This window comes from Lupinus angustifolius, chromosome LG14, assembly GCF_001865875.1.
Source record: "Lupinus angustifolius cultivar Tanjil chromosome LG14, LupAngTanjil_v1.0, whole genome shotgun sequence".
In the NCBI taxonomy this organism is placed as follows: Eukaryota; Viridiplantae; Streptophyta; class Magnoliopsida; order Fabales; family Fabaceae; genus Lupinus; species Lupinus angustifolius.
Window position 1 is genome coordinate 1,171,018 of NC_032022.1, and position 19,945 is coordinate 1,190,962.

The 19,945-nt window shown below is 31.5% G+C and overlaps 3 protein-coding genes across 5 annotated transcripts; 2 read left to right on the top strand and 1 right to left on the bottom strand.

The window, feature by feature from the left end:
* On the top strand, nt 2,925–5,313 carry LOC109326940 (50S ribosomal protein L18, chloroplastic-like). Its single transcript, XM_019559863.1, has 3 exons — nt 2,925–3,175; nt 4,480–4,641; nt 5,021–5,313. Exons 1-3 carry the CDS (start codon nt 2,987–2,989, stop codon nt 5,168–5,170), a joined length of 501 nt encoding a protein of 166 aa, XP_019415408.1. The 5' UTR covers nt 2,925–2,986; the 3' UTR covers nt 5,171–5,313.
* Nucleotides 6,548–9,189, bottom strand: LOC109326301 (glucan endo-1,3-beta-glucosidase-like). The gene is made up of 3 exons (XM_019559000.1): nt 9,117–9,189; nt 7,241–8,400; nt 6,548–6,610 (listed from the first exon to the last, which is right to left on the bottom strand). Exons 1-3 carry the CDS (start codon nt 9,187–9,189, stop codon nt 6,548–6,550), a joined length of 1,296 nt encoding a protein of 431 aa, XP_019414545.1.
* Nucleotides 10,957–17,999, top strand: LOC109326939 (F-box/kelch-repeat protein At3g23880-like). Of its 3 annotated transcripts, none has more exons than XM_019559862.1 (2): nt 10,957–11,021; nt 11,156–12,573. In XM_019559862.1, exon 2 carries the CDS (start codon nt 11,179–11,181, stop codon nt 12,328–12,330), a length of 1,152 nt encoding a protein of 383 aa, XP_019415407.1. In that variant the 5' UTR covers nt 10,957–11,021; nt 11,156–11,178; the 3' UTR covers nt 12,331–12,573. The 3 variants fall into 3 exon arrangements, with proteins under 3 accessions (XP_019415407.1, XP_019415405.1, XP_019415406.1); XM_019559860.1 differs by lacking the exons at nt 10,957–11,021; nt 11,156–12,573 and adding exons at nt 16,443–16,510; nt 16,646–17,999; XM_019559861.1 differs by lacking the exons at nt 10,957–11,021; nt 11,156–12,573 and adding exons at nt 16,444–16,510; nt 16,649–17,999.

Genomic DNA, 19,945 nt, shown 5'->3' on the forward strand with positions numbered 1-19,945 from the left:
TTTGGTAAACCTTTTGCAAAAGAAATTGTCACAAATGGGTGGAATAAAATGTCAATCTTCTTTGAATTGTCATATTGGAGTTCATTATATATAAGACATTTTCTTGATGTTACGCATATTGAAAAATATGTATTTGAAAGTCTCTTTGGTACCTTACTTAATGTCCCTGGTAAGATGGCTTGAATCCAAGATTGGACTTCGTTAGCATGGGAATAAGAAAGGAATTGAGACCAATAATGAAGGGAAAACGTACATATCTATCTCCACCATCTTATACTTTGTCGAGAAAATAGAATTTTGTAAGTTTCTCGATTGTGTTAAAGTTCGAGAGGGATACTCTTCCAACATTCGTAATCTCGTATTAATGAAAGACCAAAAGTTAAAATGTCTTAAGTCTCATGATTGTCATGTACTCATGGAGCATTTCTCGCCTATAGGCATAAGGTCTATTCTACCTAAAAAAGTGCGAGGAACCATAACTAAGTTATGCTTCTTCTTCAAGGCAATTTGTAGCAAAGTGATTGACCCTGAGAAATTATCTGCATTGCAAATACAAATTGTTTTCACTTTGTGTGAGCTTGAAATGTATTTCCCACCAACTTTTTTGACATAATGGTTCATTTAAGCATTCATCTTGTTCGATAAACACAACTATGTGGCCCTTCCTATATGAAGAACTGATCAAGACCAAAGTGTTGTATTGTTGAGCGATATATTGTTGAATAAGCACTTGACTTTTGTACCGGATACCTTGTCGATGGTGATTTCACAGGCATTTCAAAGCCTCACTATGCGAAAAGAACATTAGGTGAATGGATTACTGGGAATCAAATACTCACCATCTCAAGAACTGAATTGGAGCAATCACACTTATATGTTTTACATAATGGCGACGAGGTTGAGCCATATGTTGAAAGACACAAGGAGATGTTTAGGAAGTCTAACCCAAGTAAGAATGAAAACTGGATTTCAAAATAGCATAATCAGTGTTTCATAAAGTGGCTAAAAAATCACATTGTTGAGGATTTGAATACAAATGCACATTCGATTTCCAAAAGATGGAAATGGTTAGCCAATGGTCCAAGTTTTCATGTCTTATCCTACATTGGTTACCTAATTGAAGGGTTCATATTTATACTAAAAAACAAGATGATCAAAGTAAAATGCAAAATAGTGGTGTGACTATTGTTGCTCATATTTTGCATATGTCAAGTGTCAAAGATAGAAACCCAATATATGCGAGTTGTAAGGCTAAGATTACAACTTAGAGGGGGTGAATTAGTTGACTTAAAATTATGGCAACTTTTTCTGCAAAATCAAGAGTTAAATGCAGCGGAGAAATTATGCAGAAAATTAACAAGTAAAAACCAGGATATAAAGAGAAGAGAATACACTGAAATTTTATACTGGTTCACCTTCTTGTCTACCGAAGGCTACGTCCAGTACTCTTGCAGCACAAGAGATTTTTTCCTCTATGTACCTTACACACTAACTAATACTTATGTCACTCTTGAAAAACACATTTTTAAGTGACTCTATCGCTTTTCTTATCACACCCTTGTGAAAGAAAGATTTCTGAAATGTCAATGAAGAATTTACAACAATGGCAGGATTGTCTTTACAAGTATTGAATGTAATTTCACTTGTTATCCGATAACTCTTTGTATACTAAGTAATAATGCTCTTATAAGTTTGTAAAACTTTGAAACACTTTACTTCAAACATCTCAGAAAATTCACTTTGAAAGTTTAAGAACAAGTTGCAAAAGTGCAGAAAAATATTTCAAAGAATGTTCAGAATTATGTTTGAAAGTTTGTGTAAGAGTTGTTCTTGATTCTGAGTTTCAATACGTTTAAATAGGCTTTCCAACCGGCCATAACACCTCTTTGAAAATGTAGGAATTGATTGGAATGAATCCATTTCATTTGGAATGAAAACCATTCATTTTGAAATCTGAAAACCGGTGCAACAACTCTCAGTAATCGATTATAGCTTTAAGTAATCGATTACTCAAATACGTCATTCAACTGGCAGTTAAATTTTTAATTAGAGTAATCGATTACAACATATGGGTAATCGATTACCCTGCACAGTTTGTGTTGGGTAATTGGTTTTCTCAGTTACGTATAATGTTACTTAGATACAGTAACATGTTACACACTATTTTTGAAAAATTTTGTTCAAAATTTATTATACAAATATTATATAATTTAATTATTTGATGTATTCATTTTTATTTTGTTATTGCAATTTATTTTAAGTCTTCAATTTGGTTAGAACTTTGATATTTAAGTTTCATATAGTTAAATTAAGGGACCAATTCTTTTGCATCGAGCCTACAAAATGTGAGGACTGACTCTAATTTTTTAAGAAATATTGCTCACATGAATCGAACTTTTAACTTTTTTAATTATATGAAAATCTAGTGGTGGCTTATACTACTAGACAAACTTTTTGTTGGTAATTGTGGATACTTGATTCTTTATATTAAATTGGATGATAGTTCCAAAATAGCACAATTCTATATAAAAAATAAAAAAAAAGCATACTTCTATATAAAAAAATTTCAAAAAACCTTTTGAAAAATGGTATTAAACAACATTGAAATCTTTTTTATTTGCGAAATATATTTCCACATGCAATTCAAAAACTTTTTTGTGTAACAAAAAACCAGAAAGTTGAATACTTTGAATTAATGAATTCAAAGAATATCTTCAGCGAAAAAAAATATGTATCATGGCATAATCATTAATACCTAATAATTAAAATATATCCATCAAATTTACCCAAAAAATAGTTTTGTCTAGTAAAAAAACTAATTTTATAAATAAAAAGGAAAGAAACCAATAAAAAATAAAAATTGAAGTTTTAAGTATGCATCAAAATGAGGAGAAAAAAAATGGTACTAAAGTAAGAGCATAAAGATAAGGTGGATAATGTTATATTGGTGAGACAGTAGTGTGAGCAGTGTGAAGTGAATCACAAAATGTTTGCTTCTTCACTTTCCTTCCTTCATTCTTCAACTTCTCTCTCTTCCTCTTCTTTATTACTCAATAAACCTCACTCTTCAAATTCATGGCCAAATCCAAAGTCTTCTTCATGTTTTGTGGTTGAAGCCAAAGCTAGTACCCGAAGAGAAGATAGAACTGCTCGCCACATTCGTATCAGGAAAAAGGTTATTCATTTTAACCCTTTCGTTATTTTTGTTCTTGTTCTTTTTGTTTTTGGGTGGATTGTTTTGTTTTTAGATAATATTTGAAGTGCCCACTATTTTGAATGTGCAAAATTTTAGTTTTTTGTTGTTGTTGAGTGTAATTATGTCACTTTTTGTTATGATTTTCTGCTGGGTATGTTGAATGTTCCTTTAATTGCATAGTGTGTTTGTAAATTGGCGAGATTCCGAAGGCCCTCCATGTAAAAAAGATGACTGGCCCATTGCACGAGGCTCCCATTTAGGGGCTCGCAAGGTTAGAGTCTGTTCCAATATTTGAACTCATGTTCTGCAGGTTACAAGAGTCGTTACAAGAGTCGCCCTCTTTTCGTTGAGCTGAGGCTCACCATGTGCTCTACAGAATGCTGGAATGAGGAATGGAATGAGAGATATTGTAGTTGTAAATTTTCAGCTATTTGAGGTTTAAACTTTAATTTATGGCATATATATACTAGTTATTGATAGAACTTGGAGATTCCACTGCTTTTGTTTCAGAACGGGTCACGGCTTTGGAATTTACTTTGGTCCTTATGTATTAGTCAGAGATACTGATTTTTCCATTTTACTATTTTCCATGGTTTATTTTCATCATTGATTGTGTTGTTTGAGCATGACTAATTTTCCCTAACTCAATTCCTGTTGTTGACATTATAGTTTTTTGTAGCGAATTATATCATTGCACTCTCTGCCATCAAATATGCAATTATATATTGTTCCGGTTTTATATCCATTGAATTATAAGTCTTAGACTTATGTTGCAATGATTAATTGATTTTGATGCATTGCCATGAATAGTCTTATATTATATATTGCACATCATGCTTTATGATCCATTTTCGTTGAGATGAAGTTCATATTAAGCTGTCCTGGTTGGTTAACGAGTCATTGGGAATGTTAGTGCACATAAACTAGCCATATTTGTAATATTGAGAGCATCGGTAGTAAAGTGTTTATATAATTGTTCCATGACTTGAAAAATTAAGAAGCAAAGAAAGACGGAGGAGCAACCATGTACTTACTTCAAGTTTTAGAATCACAAAAGAAAGATGCACCTTATGACGCATTTGTCTTTCATTTTACCTTTCACTTTTTCATGTTGTCATTGCTATATTACTTATTTTTTTTGAGAATATGGATATGAAAGTGCATATACATTATTTGTATACTCTATCCCGTTGCTTTGATATAACAATTTCTCTTAAATTGAACTCCGCTATCATGAAGAATGTGATGCATATTTATTCTGGAATCAATTTTTGGTCTATCAGGTTGAAGGGACACCAGAAAGACCAAGGTTGTCTGTCTTTCGATCCAACAAGCATCTCTCGGTTCAGGTGATTGATGACACCAATATGCACACACTTGCTTCAGCTTCAACACTACAGAAGACAATTTTTGAGGAGTTCAACTACACCTCTGGTCCTACAATTGTAAGTAACTACACCTCTAGAATTTGCCACTTTGGACTCAGTAATCAGTATTGTGTATAATACTGAAATACTAAATATTTTGCATCTTCCCTGTTGAAACCATTTACATCCTAAGTTCATCTCCACTTTCTTTGGCATAACTAATAACTAACATATTATATTATTATAGTAAATTAGTTGTAATCATCAGATTTTCTTTTCATTACTAAATATTAGAAACTTCTAATAGAGTTTCGTGTATATTTTGTAACTTGGTCAAGCCATTTGTTTGTACATTTGTAGTGCCTCAGCTTATAAGGTTTCTTGCAGTGTCTTCTTTATTCTTACTTTTTCTTTCACTGTATAATGGTCCTGATCATTTCAAACTTATTGGCTTCAGGAAGTGGCGAAGAGGGTGGGCGAAATCATTGCAAAGTCATGTCTGGAAAAGGGGATAAAAAAGGTGGCCTTCGACCGTGGCGGGTACCCATACCATGGCCGCGTTCAAGCACTTGCTGATGCAGCTCGCGAACATGGCCTGGAGTTCTAAAGTGACTTGTCTCTTCCCTTGTATTTCATGTTTGAATTTTGTAACTGAATGATTTAGCAATTCTTTTAATGGCATTTCATGTTTCTCTGTGACTTTGTTATGATCTACTGTCTCCTATTTATATATCAACCAATTTCTCTTTAGTTGAAGACTGTTTTCTACTAATCCTCCTAAAAAAGTTAGTGTGGGTTATTATATGCAAATCTTATAGGAAATACAGTCTTTGACAAACTTGTGTCATATCTACTTATAATATGGTTTTTGGAAGTAAAGATCGAAGTTTGAAAACCATAAAATACATTAGAAGGATCAATGGCCTTCGGCCTCCCATTTGTATCGCCTACGCGCGGCTAAATCATGTTAAATCGAGATAAGTTTCCCCAAAGTCCAAAACTTATGAGAACAAGTCAAATATGTTGAAGCTTCTATTTTTTTTTAAAAGGAAAAGGATTGGGAACATGGTTGAACTAAACAAATCCAAAGTTCCAAAGAAAATGTGTGTTGTAGCTAATTATTTAAGACTGAATTTCTCAAGGCCTTCCATAGATAAAGTCCAACCTCGACATTCTCAAGACTCTCATCACCTCTCTTTCTTACATATTTCTCTCACTCTCTTTCTCTCAACTCATTTTCCAATTTTGGAACAAAATAGTTACAAATTACCTAAAGTTGGGCCACGGGACTCACCGAGTGACGCAAGTCAAGGTAGTTACAAATTACCTAAAGTTGGGACATGAAGTTGACCGAGTCACTCAAGTCAAGGTAGTTATAAATTGCCCACACCAACATAGTCGTTTTTTTTTTCGATAACAAATTTCAAACTCACATACCTCATGAAAGAATTCATTACAACTACGTTAACTTTCATTAGGGATATTTACCAAATTCATAACAACTGAATAACCTTCATTATACACCCCTCACCAATAACATACATTTTCGTTTAAGCTTCAAATAAAATCAGTAGATCCATGTTTGTGTCATCACATCAAAGATAAGAGAGGGGAAAGAAAAAAACGTGACCACATGAAAGAGACTTCATTTAGTAGAGTATGAAGAAAGAGGATATATAAAGAGAAAATTTTGATAATTTAAGGCAAGCTAAATAGGTTGAAGAGTGTTGGGCACATAGTAGGTACAGAGATTTATACACGATCATTGCTTCATTTTCACCATTCATTTAGATTATTATTATTATTTTGAAAAGTCAAATATGATTGAAAATAAATAGTAAATGATAGATAGTGTATAAAACTCTTATAGTTAATATATACATTTTTTTTCTCTAATCTATTAAGATTTGATTTATTTGATCTAATTTAATCTTGTAATTAGACTAGAATTTAATTTATTCAATTCTTACTTGAATTGATCACTTTATCCGTTTTCAACATTCAGAACAATGGGCGCAACTTGAGAGAGGAATACAATGCAAGATAGCTAAAAAGCCAAGAGAATCAAAGTAACGTTTACCTTTCATATTAGTAAGATTGAAATTCTACACTATTAGTTTCTAACTTTGTAGAACTCTAACTAAAATTTCTGATGTAACAAAAAAACTAAATTTATGATATAATATACCAAATCAAAGTTAACTATTGCTTTTTAATGTCTCTTATATTTTCTTAAATAAGTGAAACTAGTGGTTTGTTTATGGGTTTATTTTTTGAGAATAATGACAAAGAAAAAAAAATTGAATCATAAAATATATTTATAAAATATTTTCAAAGTTTTCTATTTTTCTTTCTTTTTCTCTGAAATCTAACTCAAGTTACTTCCCTTCAATATAATAACATGATTCTTTCTGTCAACTAACACAATCAATGATATCAATATAGTCAGCAATATGAAGTAAAAAGAAAATTGTAAGTATTATTTAAATCTGCATGTACTTGATGCCAAAAATCGAAATAGATTTCCTATTATGTAACCAAGACCGAACAATTATGGAATGTCTCAACCAATCCCATTATATTCTCAATCCCACAAATGAGTCCTAATAAGGGTCATCTACCTTACAAAAATAAATAAAAAGAAAGCAATGACAAAAAATAAAAAAAAGAATGGAACATTCCTAATTCCCTTGTTGAATTCATTGAGGCCTGTAGGATCATATTCATTGGAGCTTGTAGCATCAAATGTGTTGGGGCTTGTAGCATAATATACAATGGAGCTTGTAGCATCATGTACATTGGGGCTTGTAGCATCATGTGCAATGGGGTTTATAGCATTATATGAATTAGGGCTTGTAGCATTATATGCATTGGAGATACTTTCTAAACCAAGTTGATACTTTGGCTCCATGTTGGGGTGAAATAAACCAAAATGTCTTTCAGTTTCAGCAAACTCTTTCTTATTCTCATCAAATAGGGCAAACAAATAAGTTTCTAATGGTTGATTAGGTCTTTTTGGACTCCCAAATTGTACATGTTTGACCAAATTTCCATAATAGATATTTGCATTTTCAACTGTTGCAGCATTAGCACCATAAGATGGCCAACCACTCTCTGATATAACCACTTCCAAATTAGGAGCACCAGATTTCTCAAGAGCTGCATAAAGAGCATCTAATGATGCATCAAATAAATTTTGATACTCATATTTACCATCTTGAACTACAACTTTAGGTGATGTGAATAATGCATAGTCTAGGCTAATATCATTTGGGTTACCTATGTAGCTAAAATAAGTGTACAAATTTGCAAGAAGTGGTGCCTCATTAGTCACAAGAAAACTTAGGATAGGGTTCATATATGAACTTGCTGTAGGACTAAATGCTCCTTCTGATGGAGGGTAGGAACTTCCCAACAATCCTAATTGTATAGCTGTTGAGATCTTAATTTGGCCATGAAGATTGAAATTTGCAAGTGCAACATATATATTCTGCATTGCAGGCGCGACGAATTGTGCGGCTGCATCGTTCGGCATTATTTCATTCCCTACAACAATGTAGCGAAATTTGACATGTTGAGCATATGTTTGTATATTGTTTTGGACCCATTTTGTAGCTTCTGCTGCATTTGTAGCAATAGATTGAATGAGTTCATTTGGTAACCCAACAACAAGTTCTATGTTTGATCCTCTTAAGGCCTTAAGGGTTTCTGGGTCAGGATCATATATTCTCATTCTCATAATGCCATTTGTTTTGTATAGGTTTATTACTGCTTCTGCAGGTGGTAAATTGTCTGCTACTCTTCCATTGCATATTCCTATGGGGTTTTGATTTGAAGCTGCATGAAGTGCACAAGCAAAAAAATAAGAGTCGTAATAATAATTAATTTAAGGCTAAAATAGAACTTTTCATGATTTCATACTATGAGTTTCATAACTATATTACACCTTACTTATTTGATACAAGGAATATATCTGCCATTTCGCTTTTTGTTTATTTTTGGTTTCAAGTGAGGCAAAGTTGTTTGGTAAGTTTCACGAAGGTAAGATTGTTATTTAGTGACTATGAAATCACAGATTCAAATTCGAAAAACAATTTATCTGCTAACAGTATTAGATTGTATACATTTATTATCCCTAAATTTCCCTATTTAATTTTCAATGTGGGGTAAAGCCAAAATGAAAAACACTACTAACCAACAGCCAAGAAAATAATCAAGTCTCTCCTATGGAAATCATGTAACAAACATAAAGAAACATGGATAAAAGTCTTAAGCTCCAAATAATATATGTTCCAATTTTGTACATAGTGACAATATCCAATCTAATCAATTTCATATGTAAAAGGTAACCAATTTCATAAGGTAGACTGTAACCAATTTCTAATCAATTTCACATGAGACCAAATCCTCTTGGCCATGAATTTATAAAACATGTCACCCTCTAACCCTTTAAATTTAGATATATCTGGAATATTTTATTCCTAATAAAATCATTGAAATATAGCATATTGATGAGGAGGAGAAAAAGGAAGTTATCAAACAATTTTATTTACCTAATCTCTCCAATCCATGCACATTAAGCATCTCTAACACACCAAGCATATAAAGCATCATCATCAAATTCATATCACTTGCTTTGTTAGACTGTGTAGGATGATAGTGTTGAAATATTCAGAAATTGGAAATTATACATGCATGAAACCTTTAATATATAATCAACTGTAATTGTGACTTGTATCGATAATTGTGAAAAATATCTAGACTACTTCTCATAGAATGTAACATAATTAACTGTTACATAATTGCCATATTGATTTTTCAAATTAGTTATTAGTCAATAATGATCTTTCGATTGTAAATGAAATTACTATAGTTGTTTATAATTGATATCTCTATTATAAATCATATAGCCACGTTTATTATAAGCTATGAAGCACAGATTCGTCAAACATTCTCATGTGTCAGTGTCTGACACATATCCGACACGGATACGCTCAGATTCGCGAATGATACGTATCCATAGAGTATCCAAAAATTAAAAAAATAAAATAAATAAATATTAAGACACGTATCCGATTCGTTTTCAATAAAATATAGGATATATGGATTCGTTTTCAGTAAAGTATAGGATATATAGATTCGTTTCCAATAAAACATGATAAGATAAATTCGTTTTCATTAAAGTAGGATAAGATAATTTGTTATGGAGGGCAATGATTTTAGGATAGATTCGTTTTCATTAAAATAAGATAAGATAGATTTGTTATGGAGGGCAATGATTTTAAATTTCCATTATATTTTTTACTTTAGATATTTTGATTTACACTTCTAGTTTCATCATATTTTTATTATTTTATACGTGTATCCCTGAATGTATCGTATCCTGTAATTTGAAAAAAATGCGTGTCGACATATCGGATACGTATCGTACCCGACACACATATCAGTATCCGTGCTCATATTAATTCACCAATTTGAGGTTTGAAGTGTATTAATTAGCACAATCATCATTTAATACTCTCTTTATTCTATTTTTGTTGTTGTTTAAGGTTGATATATACCATCAATAAATTATTAAGGACTATAGTATTTGACTAGAACAATCCTATTTATTTCTTAAGGAAATAAAAATAGAATTAATTAATAAAAAATAATTATATATATTGAATAAGGATAGATTTGAAAAAAAGTTTGACAAGATCTTTTAATTATAAAAAACAGAGATTTTGAAATATAAGTCTAAAACACTAAAAAAATACATAATAGAATTGGTGAGTAAGTTACTATTATTGACAGTTGGAATCTATCGGTTCCAAATTCAAACTTCACAATTACATTAAAATTTATATTCTTTCTTTTCAACTAAATATAATGCCTCATGTTTTTAGTTAAATCTGATTTTCTAACCTATAATATGTATAAGATAAATCTTAACTACAATATAATTTGATTCTCCTATAATTATTTGATTATATAAATATATAATTCATTTAAATGTTATATAATAAAAAATGGTGGGATCCATTTACTTTAAAAGTAAGTTTTCTAACTTTACTCAACATCTTAATCATCAATTCTACGGATATCTAATGATTTAGATTTATTCATTAATTCAAACCATAAGATTTTCTATAATTGATACTTAAGATTTGAAGTAAATTTTTAAACTTACTTTTAGAGTAAGTGAATTATTCGCATAAAAAAATATAGTTCATAACTAATTATACTTAATTACAGGATAATTTAATTCCTCTAATACGAGCTGATATTATGAGTCCTTTTAGTAATAAGGTCGGGCCAGACCAACCCATATTTTGGCGGGCCGAGTTAACCCATATTGCCACCCAACCTATATAAATGACATCGATGTATCTTGTTCTCAAACGTTAGGTATCCGCTGATGTGTAGTGGAAGGTAAGAGCGGCAGAGGATTGTTCTCCACTCTCAAATTTCACAAGGTATTCTCCTTTTTCACTACTCTCTTTTCTCATTTTATTATTGCTGTTTCGGAAACTCAGTAATCGCAACCGCAATTTAAAACACTAGTTCACGACGCTATATGAAATAATTTAATGTTTTGTTTGTGTTGTAGTAGTAATAGTCTCTCTGGTGAAAATGGCTGGTTCAGAACCTGTGCTCATGAACGAACTTATTGAAGAAATTCTATCATGGCTTCCAGTGAAAACCCTTGTTCAATTCAGTTCTGTTTGCAAGTATTGGAAATCCCTTTTATCAGATCCATATTTCATCAAATTGCACCTACAAAGATCTTCCAAACATGATAACCTCATATTAACCATAATCACACCGTCTGGGAGGGATCGATGTGTAACACCATGTTCGATTGGTTCACTTCTTCGGAATCGGTACATTGCACCCGAAGATGGTCACCTTCAATTGAATTGCAAGTACAGTGTTTTAGGGTCTTGCAATGGATTAGTCTGTTTAATTGGTTCTACCCATGAAAATCAAATTGGACAACATTGGGTCCGATTTTGGAACCCTGCGATTAGGTTGAAATCCCGAAAATCGCCATTTTTACAAGTCGATTTGCACGCGAATGAATTGGGTTCTACCAAGTTTGGGTTTGGTTATGATAAGTCTAGTGATACTTACAAGGTGGTGGCTGTGCTTTGTAATAGAAATGCTATGGAGGATTCAGAGAGAACCCAAGTGAAAGTTTACAACATGGGTGATCAATGTTGGAGGGATATTCAAACGTTCCCTGCATTTCCGACTAATTTCCGAAATGGGGGTAGATTTTTGAACGGCACGCTTAATTGGTTAGCCATTCGGAATTATGCTGCTGGTTGTGATTGGGATACTGTTACTATTGATCAACTAGTAATTGTTTCACTTGATCTAGGGAAGGAGACATACAAACAGTTATCATTGCCTGTTGGTCTCGATGAAATCCCTCATTTTGAACCAACGATTGGGGTTTTCCGGGATTGCCTATATCTTTTTCATGATTACAAGATGACCAACTTTGTTGTATGGCAAATGAAGGAGTTTGGAGTTGAAAGTTCATGGACTCGGCATGGGAGTATCCGTTATCAGTATCTTGATGTTCAACGTCGGATCAAATTCTTTTCACTTGTGCCATTGTGCATATCAGAGAATGGTGATGTCTTGCTGATGCTGAACCATAGTTTTGAATTAATTATATATCACCCGAGAGGTAAAAGAGTAGAATGTGCTAAATGTCAGAACAAAGTTTGGATAGATGCCAAGGATCATGTTCAAAGCTTGGTTGTGCCTTATTGAAATTAAGTTCGTCTACAAGGTTTGATTATCTGGTTTTCTGTTAAATCATGTACGTTGTTTTAAATCGTTGTTTTTTCAAGTAGAGAGAAAAGTGGAGGACATATTTATGAATATTCTGTAGTACCTTAGTTCGACTAATATATTGGATGGTTCTTCTGGCTTTTGTTAATTGTTGGATCTATGGATTGGATGAATTTATTTTGATTGTATTTATATTAAATGCTGGAAGAGGATTTTCTGAAATAGAAATTGATTCTCCTAGGTATTCTAATTCGGGTTTCAAAAGGTTTAAACAGAATGCTGGAAAAGAAACCATAATTACTTTATTTCTTCACTTAACACCAATTTCATCTACACTGAAATTCCCTTGCAGATATGGAGAATACCATAGTGTAGCTTGCCATATTTTTTTTACTTTCATATGCACAATCTCGTTCTGATAGCATTGGACCTGTTGAACATCATATAAGTCTTGTTTGCGATTTGCAATTTATATGTAGAAATTAGAATACATTCATGAAAGAGATAAAAGACTAGTAGCTTGACACTGTAATTGCAGATACCGCTGTCTAGAAGATAAAACTGCATACGCAGGCTAATTGTGAATTTGCTTTGTTTCTTATAATTGACACTGCAACTTTACTTACATTATATCCTAAGATTTTAATGCCACTTTAAGTTTATCTATATGATCTTTACCTGTTACTGTTAGGATCTAATTTTAACAAGTACTAGTTAGTCGCTCTTCAATATCCGAATGTAAAGTTTGCATGGCGAGTGATGGAATCTAATTTCCATAGTATTGCCTCTAAACTCTAATGTTGATACCTCATAAATTTAATAGGACAATGAAGAGTGTGGGCGAAATCATTGCAAAGTCATACCAAAGAGAAAGAAGAATCATAATATATTCTTATTACTTTTTTGCTAAAAGATTGTTTCTTGGATATAATTTTCAAACTTCACATTATGGCAATAAAACAATGAAGAAAGATGAATCTTTCAGGTTCCTTGAGTATGCTTATAGATCTGTTCCCATATTTATCTCCTCCAATATATCAATAGATACTTAAAGCATGAAGCAGAATGACTTAATTCCATTACTAAATATTAGAAACTATTTGTTTGTACATTTGTAGTGCCTCAGCTTATAAGGTTTCTTGCAGTGTGTTCGTTTTTCTTAATTTTCTTTCACTGTATAATGGTCTTTATCATTGCAAAGTCATGTCTGGAGAAAGGGATAAAAAAGGTGGTCTTCGACCGTGGCGGGTACCCATACCATGGCCGCGTTCAAGCTTTTGCTGATGCAGCTCGCGAACATGGCCTGGAATTCTAAAGTGACTAGTCTCTTCCCTTGTATTTCATGATTAAATTTTGTAACTGAATGACTGAGCAATTCTTTTAATGCCATTTCATGTTTCTCTGTGACTGTTATGATCTACTGTCTCCTATTTATATATCAATCAATTTCTCTTTAGTTTAAGACTATTTTCTACTAATCTTCCTAAAAATGTTGGCGTGGGTTATAATAAGCAAATCTTATATGAAATATCGTCGGAAGTTTGAGAACCATAAAATACATTAGAAGAATCAATGGCCTTTGGCCTCCCATTTGTATCGCCTACACGCGGTTAAATTATGTTAAATCGAGAAATATGTTGAAGCTTCTATTTATATTTTTTTGAAGAGTCAAACATGATTGAAAATAAATGGTGAATGATGATCAATAATGTATAAAACTCTTATGTCAGTACATACATTTTTTTCTCTAGGTTAAATTTATTAAGATTTGATTTCGCAATATTGATTTAATTTGATCTAATTTAATCTTGTAATTAGGCTAGAATTTAATTTATTCAATTATTACTTGATTTGATCACTTTGTACATTTTCAAAATTAAGAACAATCAACGTAACTTGAGAGAGGAATACAATGCAAGTTAGCTGAAAAGCCAAGAGAATCAAAGTAACGTTTACCTTTCAAATTAGTAAGATTGAAATTCTACACTATTAGTTTCTGACTTTGCAGAACTCTAACGAAAATTTCTGATGGAACAAAAAAACTAAATTTATGGATATAATATACCAAATCAAAGTTAACTATTGCTTTTTAATGTCTCTTATATTTTCTTAAATAAGTGAAACTAATGATTTGTTTCTAGGTTGATTTTTGGAGAATAACGATTAGAGAAAAAAAATTGAGTCATAACATATATTTGTAAAATATTTTCGAAGTTTTCTATTTTTCTTTCTTTTTCTCTAAAATCTAACTCGAGGTATTTCCCTTCAATATAATAACATTATTCTTTCTGTCAACTAACACAATCAATGATATCAATATAGTCAACGGTATGAGTAAAAAGAAAACTGCAAGTATTATTTAAATCTGCATGTACTTAACCCCAAAAATCAAAAAAAGGAAGTTCAAACAATTTTATTTACCTATTCCCTCCAAACCATGCACATTAAGCATAAGAAGCATCATCATCAAATTCATATCACTTGCTTTGTTAGACTGTGTAGGATGATAGTGTTTAAATATTCAGATATTGGAAATTATACATGCATGAAACCTTTAATATAACTGTAATTGTGACTTGTATCAATAATTGTGAAAAATATCTACACTTCTCATAGAGTGTAAGATAATTAACTGTAACGTAATTGCCATATTGATTTTTATAATTCATTAATGATCTTTCGATTGTAAATGAAATTACTATAGGTGTTATAATTGATATTTTCATTATAAATTATATAGCCACATTTGTTATAAGTGATAGTACTTCACCAATTTGAGGTTTGAAGTGTATTAGCACAATCATCATTTAATACTCTCTTTATTCTATTTTTGTTGTTATTTAAGGTTGATATATACGATCAATAAATTATCAAGGACTATTGGATTTGACTAGAATAATCCTATTTATTTCTTCAGAAAATAAAAAATAATTAATAAAAAAAATATATATATATATATATATATATATATATATATATTTATTTATTTATTGAATAAGGATAGATTTTGTCAAACTTTTTTTCAAATCTATCCTTATAAAAGTCTGAAACAGTAAAAGATACATAATAGAATTGATGAGTGACTTGATATTATTGAGAGTTGGAATCTATGGATTCCAAATTCAAACTTCACAATTACATTAAAATTTATATTCTTTTCAACTAAATCTAATCCCTCATATTTTTAGTTAAATATGATTTTCTAACCTATAATATGTATAAGATAAATCTTAATTACAATATAATTTGATTCTCCAACAATTATTTGATTATATAAAAATATAAGTCATTTAAAAGTTGTTATATAATAAAAAAAACATATAATAACATAGTTCATAACTAATTATACTATTTTTTTTGTGACACTTAGAATTTAGAATAAGGGTACCTCTCATAGGTGCTCATTATGTTACTCGTATGTACTATGTGCGCTTCAGATAAAATATTTACTCATAAGATGATATTATGTTCTTAGATTTGGGACTCTAGTAATAAAACTACCCCACAAATAAGATGTAACATCATAATTTAATGTAATAATAACAACCAATTTAGTAAAGGATTTGGTTTTTATTTTAACTTTTCCATTAATTTCACGTGAATATAACATAATTATTTCATGTATAAATGTATAGTCGTATATTTATAAAATGGCATATATCATAGAGTGTAAAACGTGTGTACTGACAATATAAAGATTTATACATAATCAGTATATCATCCACCATTCATTTGCAATACTTTTATTTAAAAGTCAATGATGACTAAAAATCAATGGTGGATGATGTAATAACAGTGTAAAAAACTTTACAATGTTGGTCGGTATAGATATTTTTTTCCGATTCATAATGTATCAAATTCACAGATTCTAACATTTTCTAGGCATTAATTTATATGAACTATAAATTATTCAAGAATGACAATTATACATTAATTACAGAGAATGACAATTATACATTAATTACAGAGAATAACACTCACTATCACTATAAATATTTATATACAATAATTATATTATTATTATTTATTTATTTATAGATTTTTTTCTGTTGCTTATATGAATGACATCAATGTAAGGTTAGGTCTCTGCTCATGTGTAGTGAAAGCTGATAGCAGCAAAAGATTGTTCTCCTTATTCTCCACTCTCAAATTTCACAAGGTATTCTCCTTTTTCACTACTCTCTTTTCTCATTTTATTATTGTGGTTTCGGAAATTCCTTAATCGCGACCGCAATTTAAAACACGGGTTCATCGGCCCTATATGAAATAATTTAATGTTTTGTTTGTGTTGTAGTAGTAATACTCTCTCTGGTGAAAATGACTGATTCAGAACCTGTGCTCCTGAACGAAGTTATTGTAGAAATTCTATCATGGCTTCCAGTGAAAACCCTTGTTCAATTCAGTTCTGTTTGTAAGTATTGGAAATCCCTTTTATCAGATCCACATTTCATCAAATTGCACCTACAAAGATCTTCCAAACATGCTAACCTCGTATTAACCTTAACCACACCCACTGCGACGAATCGATATGTAACATCGTGCTCGATTGGTTCATTTCTTCAGAATCCATACATTGCATCCGAATATGGTCACCTTCTATTGAATTGCAAGTACAAGGTTTTAGGGTCTTGCAATGGATTAGTCTGTTTAATTGGTTCTACCCATGAAGATCAAATTGGACAACATTGGGTCCGATTTTGGAACCCTGCGATTAGGTTGAAATCCCGAAAATCGCCATTTTTACAAGTCGATTTGCACGCGAATGAATTGGGTTCTACCAAGTTTGGGTTTGGTTATGATAAGTCTAGTGATACTTACAAGGTGGTGGCTGTGCTTTGTAATAGAAATGCTATGGAGGATTCAGAGAGAACCCAAGTGAAAGTTTACAACATGGGTGATCAATGTTGGAGGGATATTCAAACGTTCCCTGCATTTCCGACTATATTCCGAAATGGGGGTAGATCTATGAATGGTACGCTTAATTGGTTAGCCATTCGGAATTATGCTGCTGGTTGTGATTGGGATACTGTTACTATTAATCAACTAGTAATTGTTTCACTTGACATAGGGAAGGAGGCATACAAACAGTTGTCGTTGCCTGTTGATCTCGATGAAATCCCTCATGTTGCACCGACGATTGGGGTTTTTCAGGATTGCCTATGTCTTTTTCATGATTACAAGAGGACCAACTTTGTTGTATGGCAAATGAAGGAGTTTGGAGTTGAAAGTTCATGGACTCGGTTTGTGAGTATTAGTTATCAGCATCTTCAAGTTCGAGGCCGGATCAAATTTTTTTCACTTGTGCCATTGTGCATATCAGAGAATGGCGATGTCTTGATGATGCTGAACCATAGTTTTGATTTAATTATATATCACAGGAGAGATAATAGAGTAGAATGTGCTAAATATCACAGAAAAGTTTGGATAGATACCAAGGATCATGTTCAAAGCTTGATTGTGCCTTATTGAAATTAAGTTCCTCTACGAGGTTTGATTATCTGGTTTTCTGTTAAATCATGCATGTTGTTTTAAATTGTTGTTTTTTCAAGTAGAGATAGAAAAATGGAGCATAGATTTATGAATATTTTGTTGTACCTTAGTTCGACTAATACATTGGATGGTTCTTTTGGCTATTGTTAATTGTTGGATGATCTATGGATTGGATGAATTTATTTTGATTGCATTTATATGATATGCTGGAAGAGTATTTTCTAAAATGGAAATTGATTCTCCTAAATATTTTACTTCGGCTTTCGAAAGGTTTAAACAGAATCCCGGAAAGAAACCATAATTACTTTATTTCTTCACTTAACACCAATTTCATCTAACACTAAAATTCCCTTGCAGATATGGAATACCATAGTGTAGCTTGCCTAGTTTTATTACTTTAATATGCACAATCGGGAGTCATAAGGTGGTCTGATGGTGAAGAGGGCGGTCGTAAGGAATGGAGTGTAGGAGGTTACATGTACTAGCCAAATGATTTGTAAGTTCATCTATCCTTTTTCTATGGGGTTATTAGGTTGAGGCAGCTCCATTTAGAAGCTTAAGTTGTATTTGGTTCAAATGCTGCAGAAGCTTGCATAATTTCATTACAAAGGAGATGATATTTTTATAATTTGAAGATAATTTTGGTAGCAAGTGAGGAAGTTTATACCAGTGATAAGCTCATGAAACATCTTTGTCAATTGTGGTATTACCAGTATAGAACTATGTAACTTGCACCTTAGGAGTGGCTGGGATGACAAGAATAGCAATTCTACAAATTGGGAATAGTCTCTTCGCCTGTGGAGTAAGGCTGTGTGCATATACTATTCCTAGATTCCACTAGGTGGGAGTCTCTTGTAATACACCGTCGTTTTTGTTATAAACCGACATGTATCTTCGTCATATAATATAGTCATTCTAAAGTTGTGTGAGCCCTTTGAAGAATGTTGTATTTGAGAAGTAGTAATAAGAGGATCTAAGAGGGGCCTACAATTCAATACAGAATGTCTTCTGTACCATATTCTTGTATTACTGTGGTGTTATTATTACATCACAAGCCACTTGAGTTTGGTCCTCATTACTCACTCCATTTTGTTACCCACCCACATAGGGATACTCCTAACTTAGCTTTCTATCCTTCTTGATGTGCTTTATAAGCTTTGTTTAGTTTCTGAAATTGAAATTTTCTATATCCACTATTCTATTCAATAAAGATCTTCTTTACCACGACGGAAGTTCTTATATTTGTTTTTAAGTATAACAATATCATTTATTATAAATAAAATAATAAAAATATCATCATATCATATTATTTTTATTATTATTTTTGTAATACTTCTCTCTCTTCCAGACAATTTGTACTCCGATCTTATGCTATTATTTTTGTCACAAGTAAGAAATAGCCATTTCACTAAAAATAGATTAAAAATAAGTTATTATAATCTTACTATATTTATGATAAAAGTAATATTATATAATAGTGATATAAAAAGTAATATTATATAATAGTGATATAAAAGAATTTTTCCCCAGGCCGTCCTTGTTGCTTAAAAATTAACACATCACAATGTATATATACATTGTAAGATGTTTGTCATAGATATTGAGTCTAGGTTAGGTAAACCTAAGTGTGAGTCTCACAAGACTTAATAAAGTAATTAATCCACTAAAATGAGACATCATCTAGAAATACATGATAATTAGGTTCATGCATTTGAATACGTTGATTTTGTGTTTTGTGCATTAAAGGTGTTATATTTGAAAATCATGTATTGCATGAGCATATATCATATAGGTAGTTCACCATGCATTAACAAGCTGATATTACATTGTTTAATCGATTATGAATAGTGTTAATCGATTAACAGAATCACGGTTTCAACATAAAACTGAAAAACTGAAAACTATTATTTTCAACAACCCGTTAATCGATTAAATGGGTACTTAATCGATTAACTGAGACTTTAAACAGTTTTCTATTTAAACTGAAATCTTAGCATATGTGGCACAAAATCCATACATTTTTACATCACTCTCTGCATATTTTCGAGTTACTCAGTGTTATATCTAGGAGAAAATATTGCATGTTGCATTAGGAGAAAGATTA

What these genes read in the sequence shown, in the direction of transcription:
- LOC109326940 (XM_019559863.1), top strand. Translation starts at nt 2,987, where the DNA reads ATGTTTGCTTCTTCACTTTCCTTCCTTCATTCTTCAACTTCTCTCTCT. An exon ending in ACATTCGTATCAGGAAAAAG is followed by an intron (nt 3,176 to 4,479) that starts GTTATTCATTTT and finishes TTGGTCTATCAG; the next exon opens with GTTGAAGGGACACCAGAAAG. An exon ending in ACACCTCTGGTCCTACAATT is followed by an intron (nt 4,642 to 5,020) that starts GTAAGTAACTAC and finishes TATTGGCTTCAG; the next exon opens with GAAGTGGCGAAGAGGGTGGG.
- LOC109326301 (XM_019559000.1), bottom strand. Translation starts at nt 9,189, where the DNA reads ATGAATTTGATGATGATGCTTTATATGCTTGGTGTGTTAGAGATGCTT. An exon ending in GCATGGATTGGAGAGATTAG is followed by an intron (nt 8,401 to 9,116) that starts GTAAATAAAATT and finishes CACTTCATGCAG; the next exon opens with CTTCAAATCAAAACCCCATA. An exon ending in TCAACAAGGGAATTAGGAAT is followed by an intron (nt 6,611 to 7,240) that starts GTTCCATTCTTT and finishes TTGGCTTTTTAG; the next exon opens with CTATCTTGCATTGTATTCCT.
- LOC109326939 (XM_019559862.1), top strand. Translation starts at nt 11,179, where the DNA reads ATGGCTGGTTCAGAACCTGTGCTCATGAACGAACTTATTGAAGAAATT.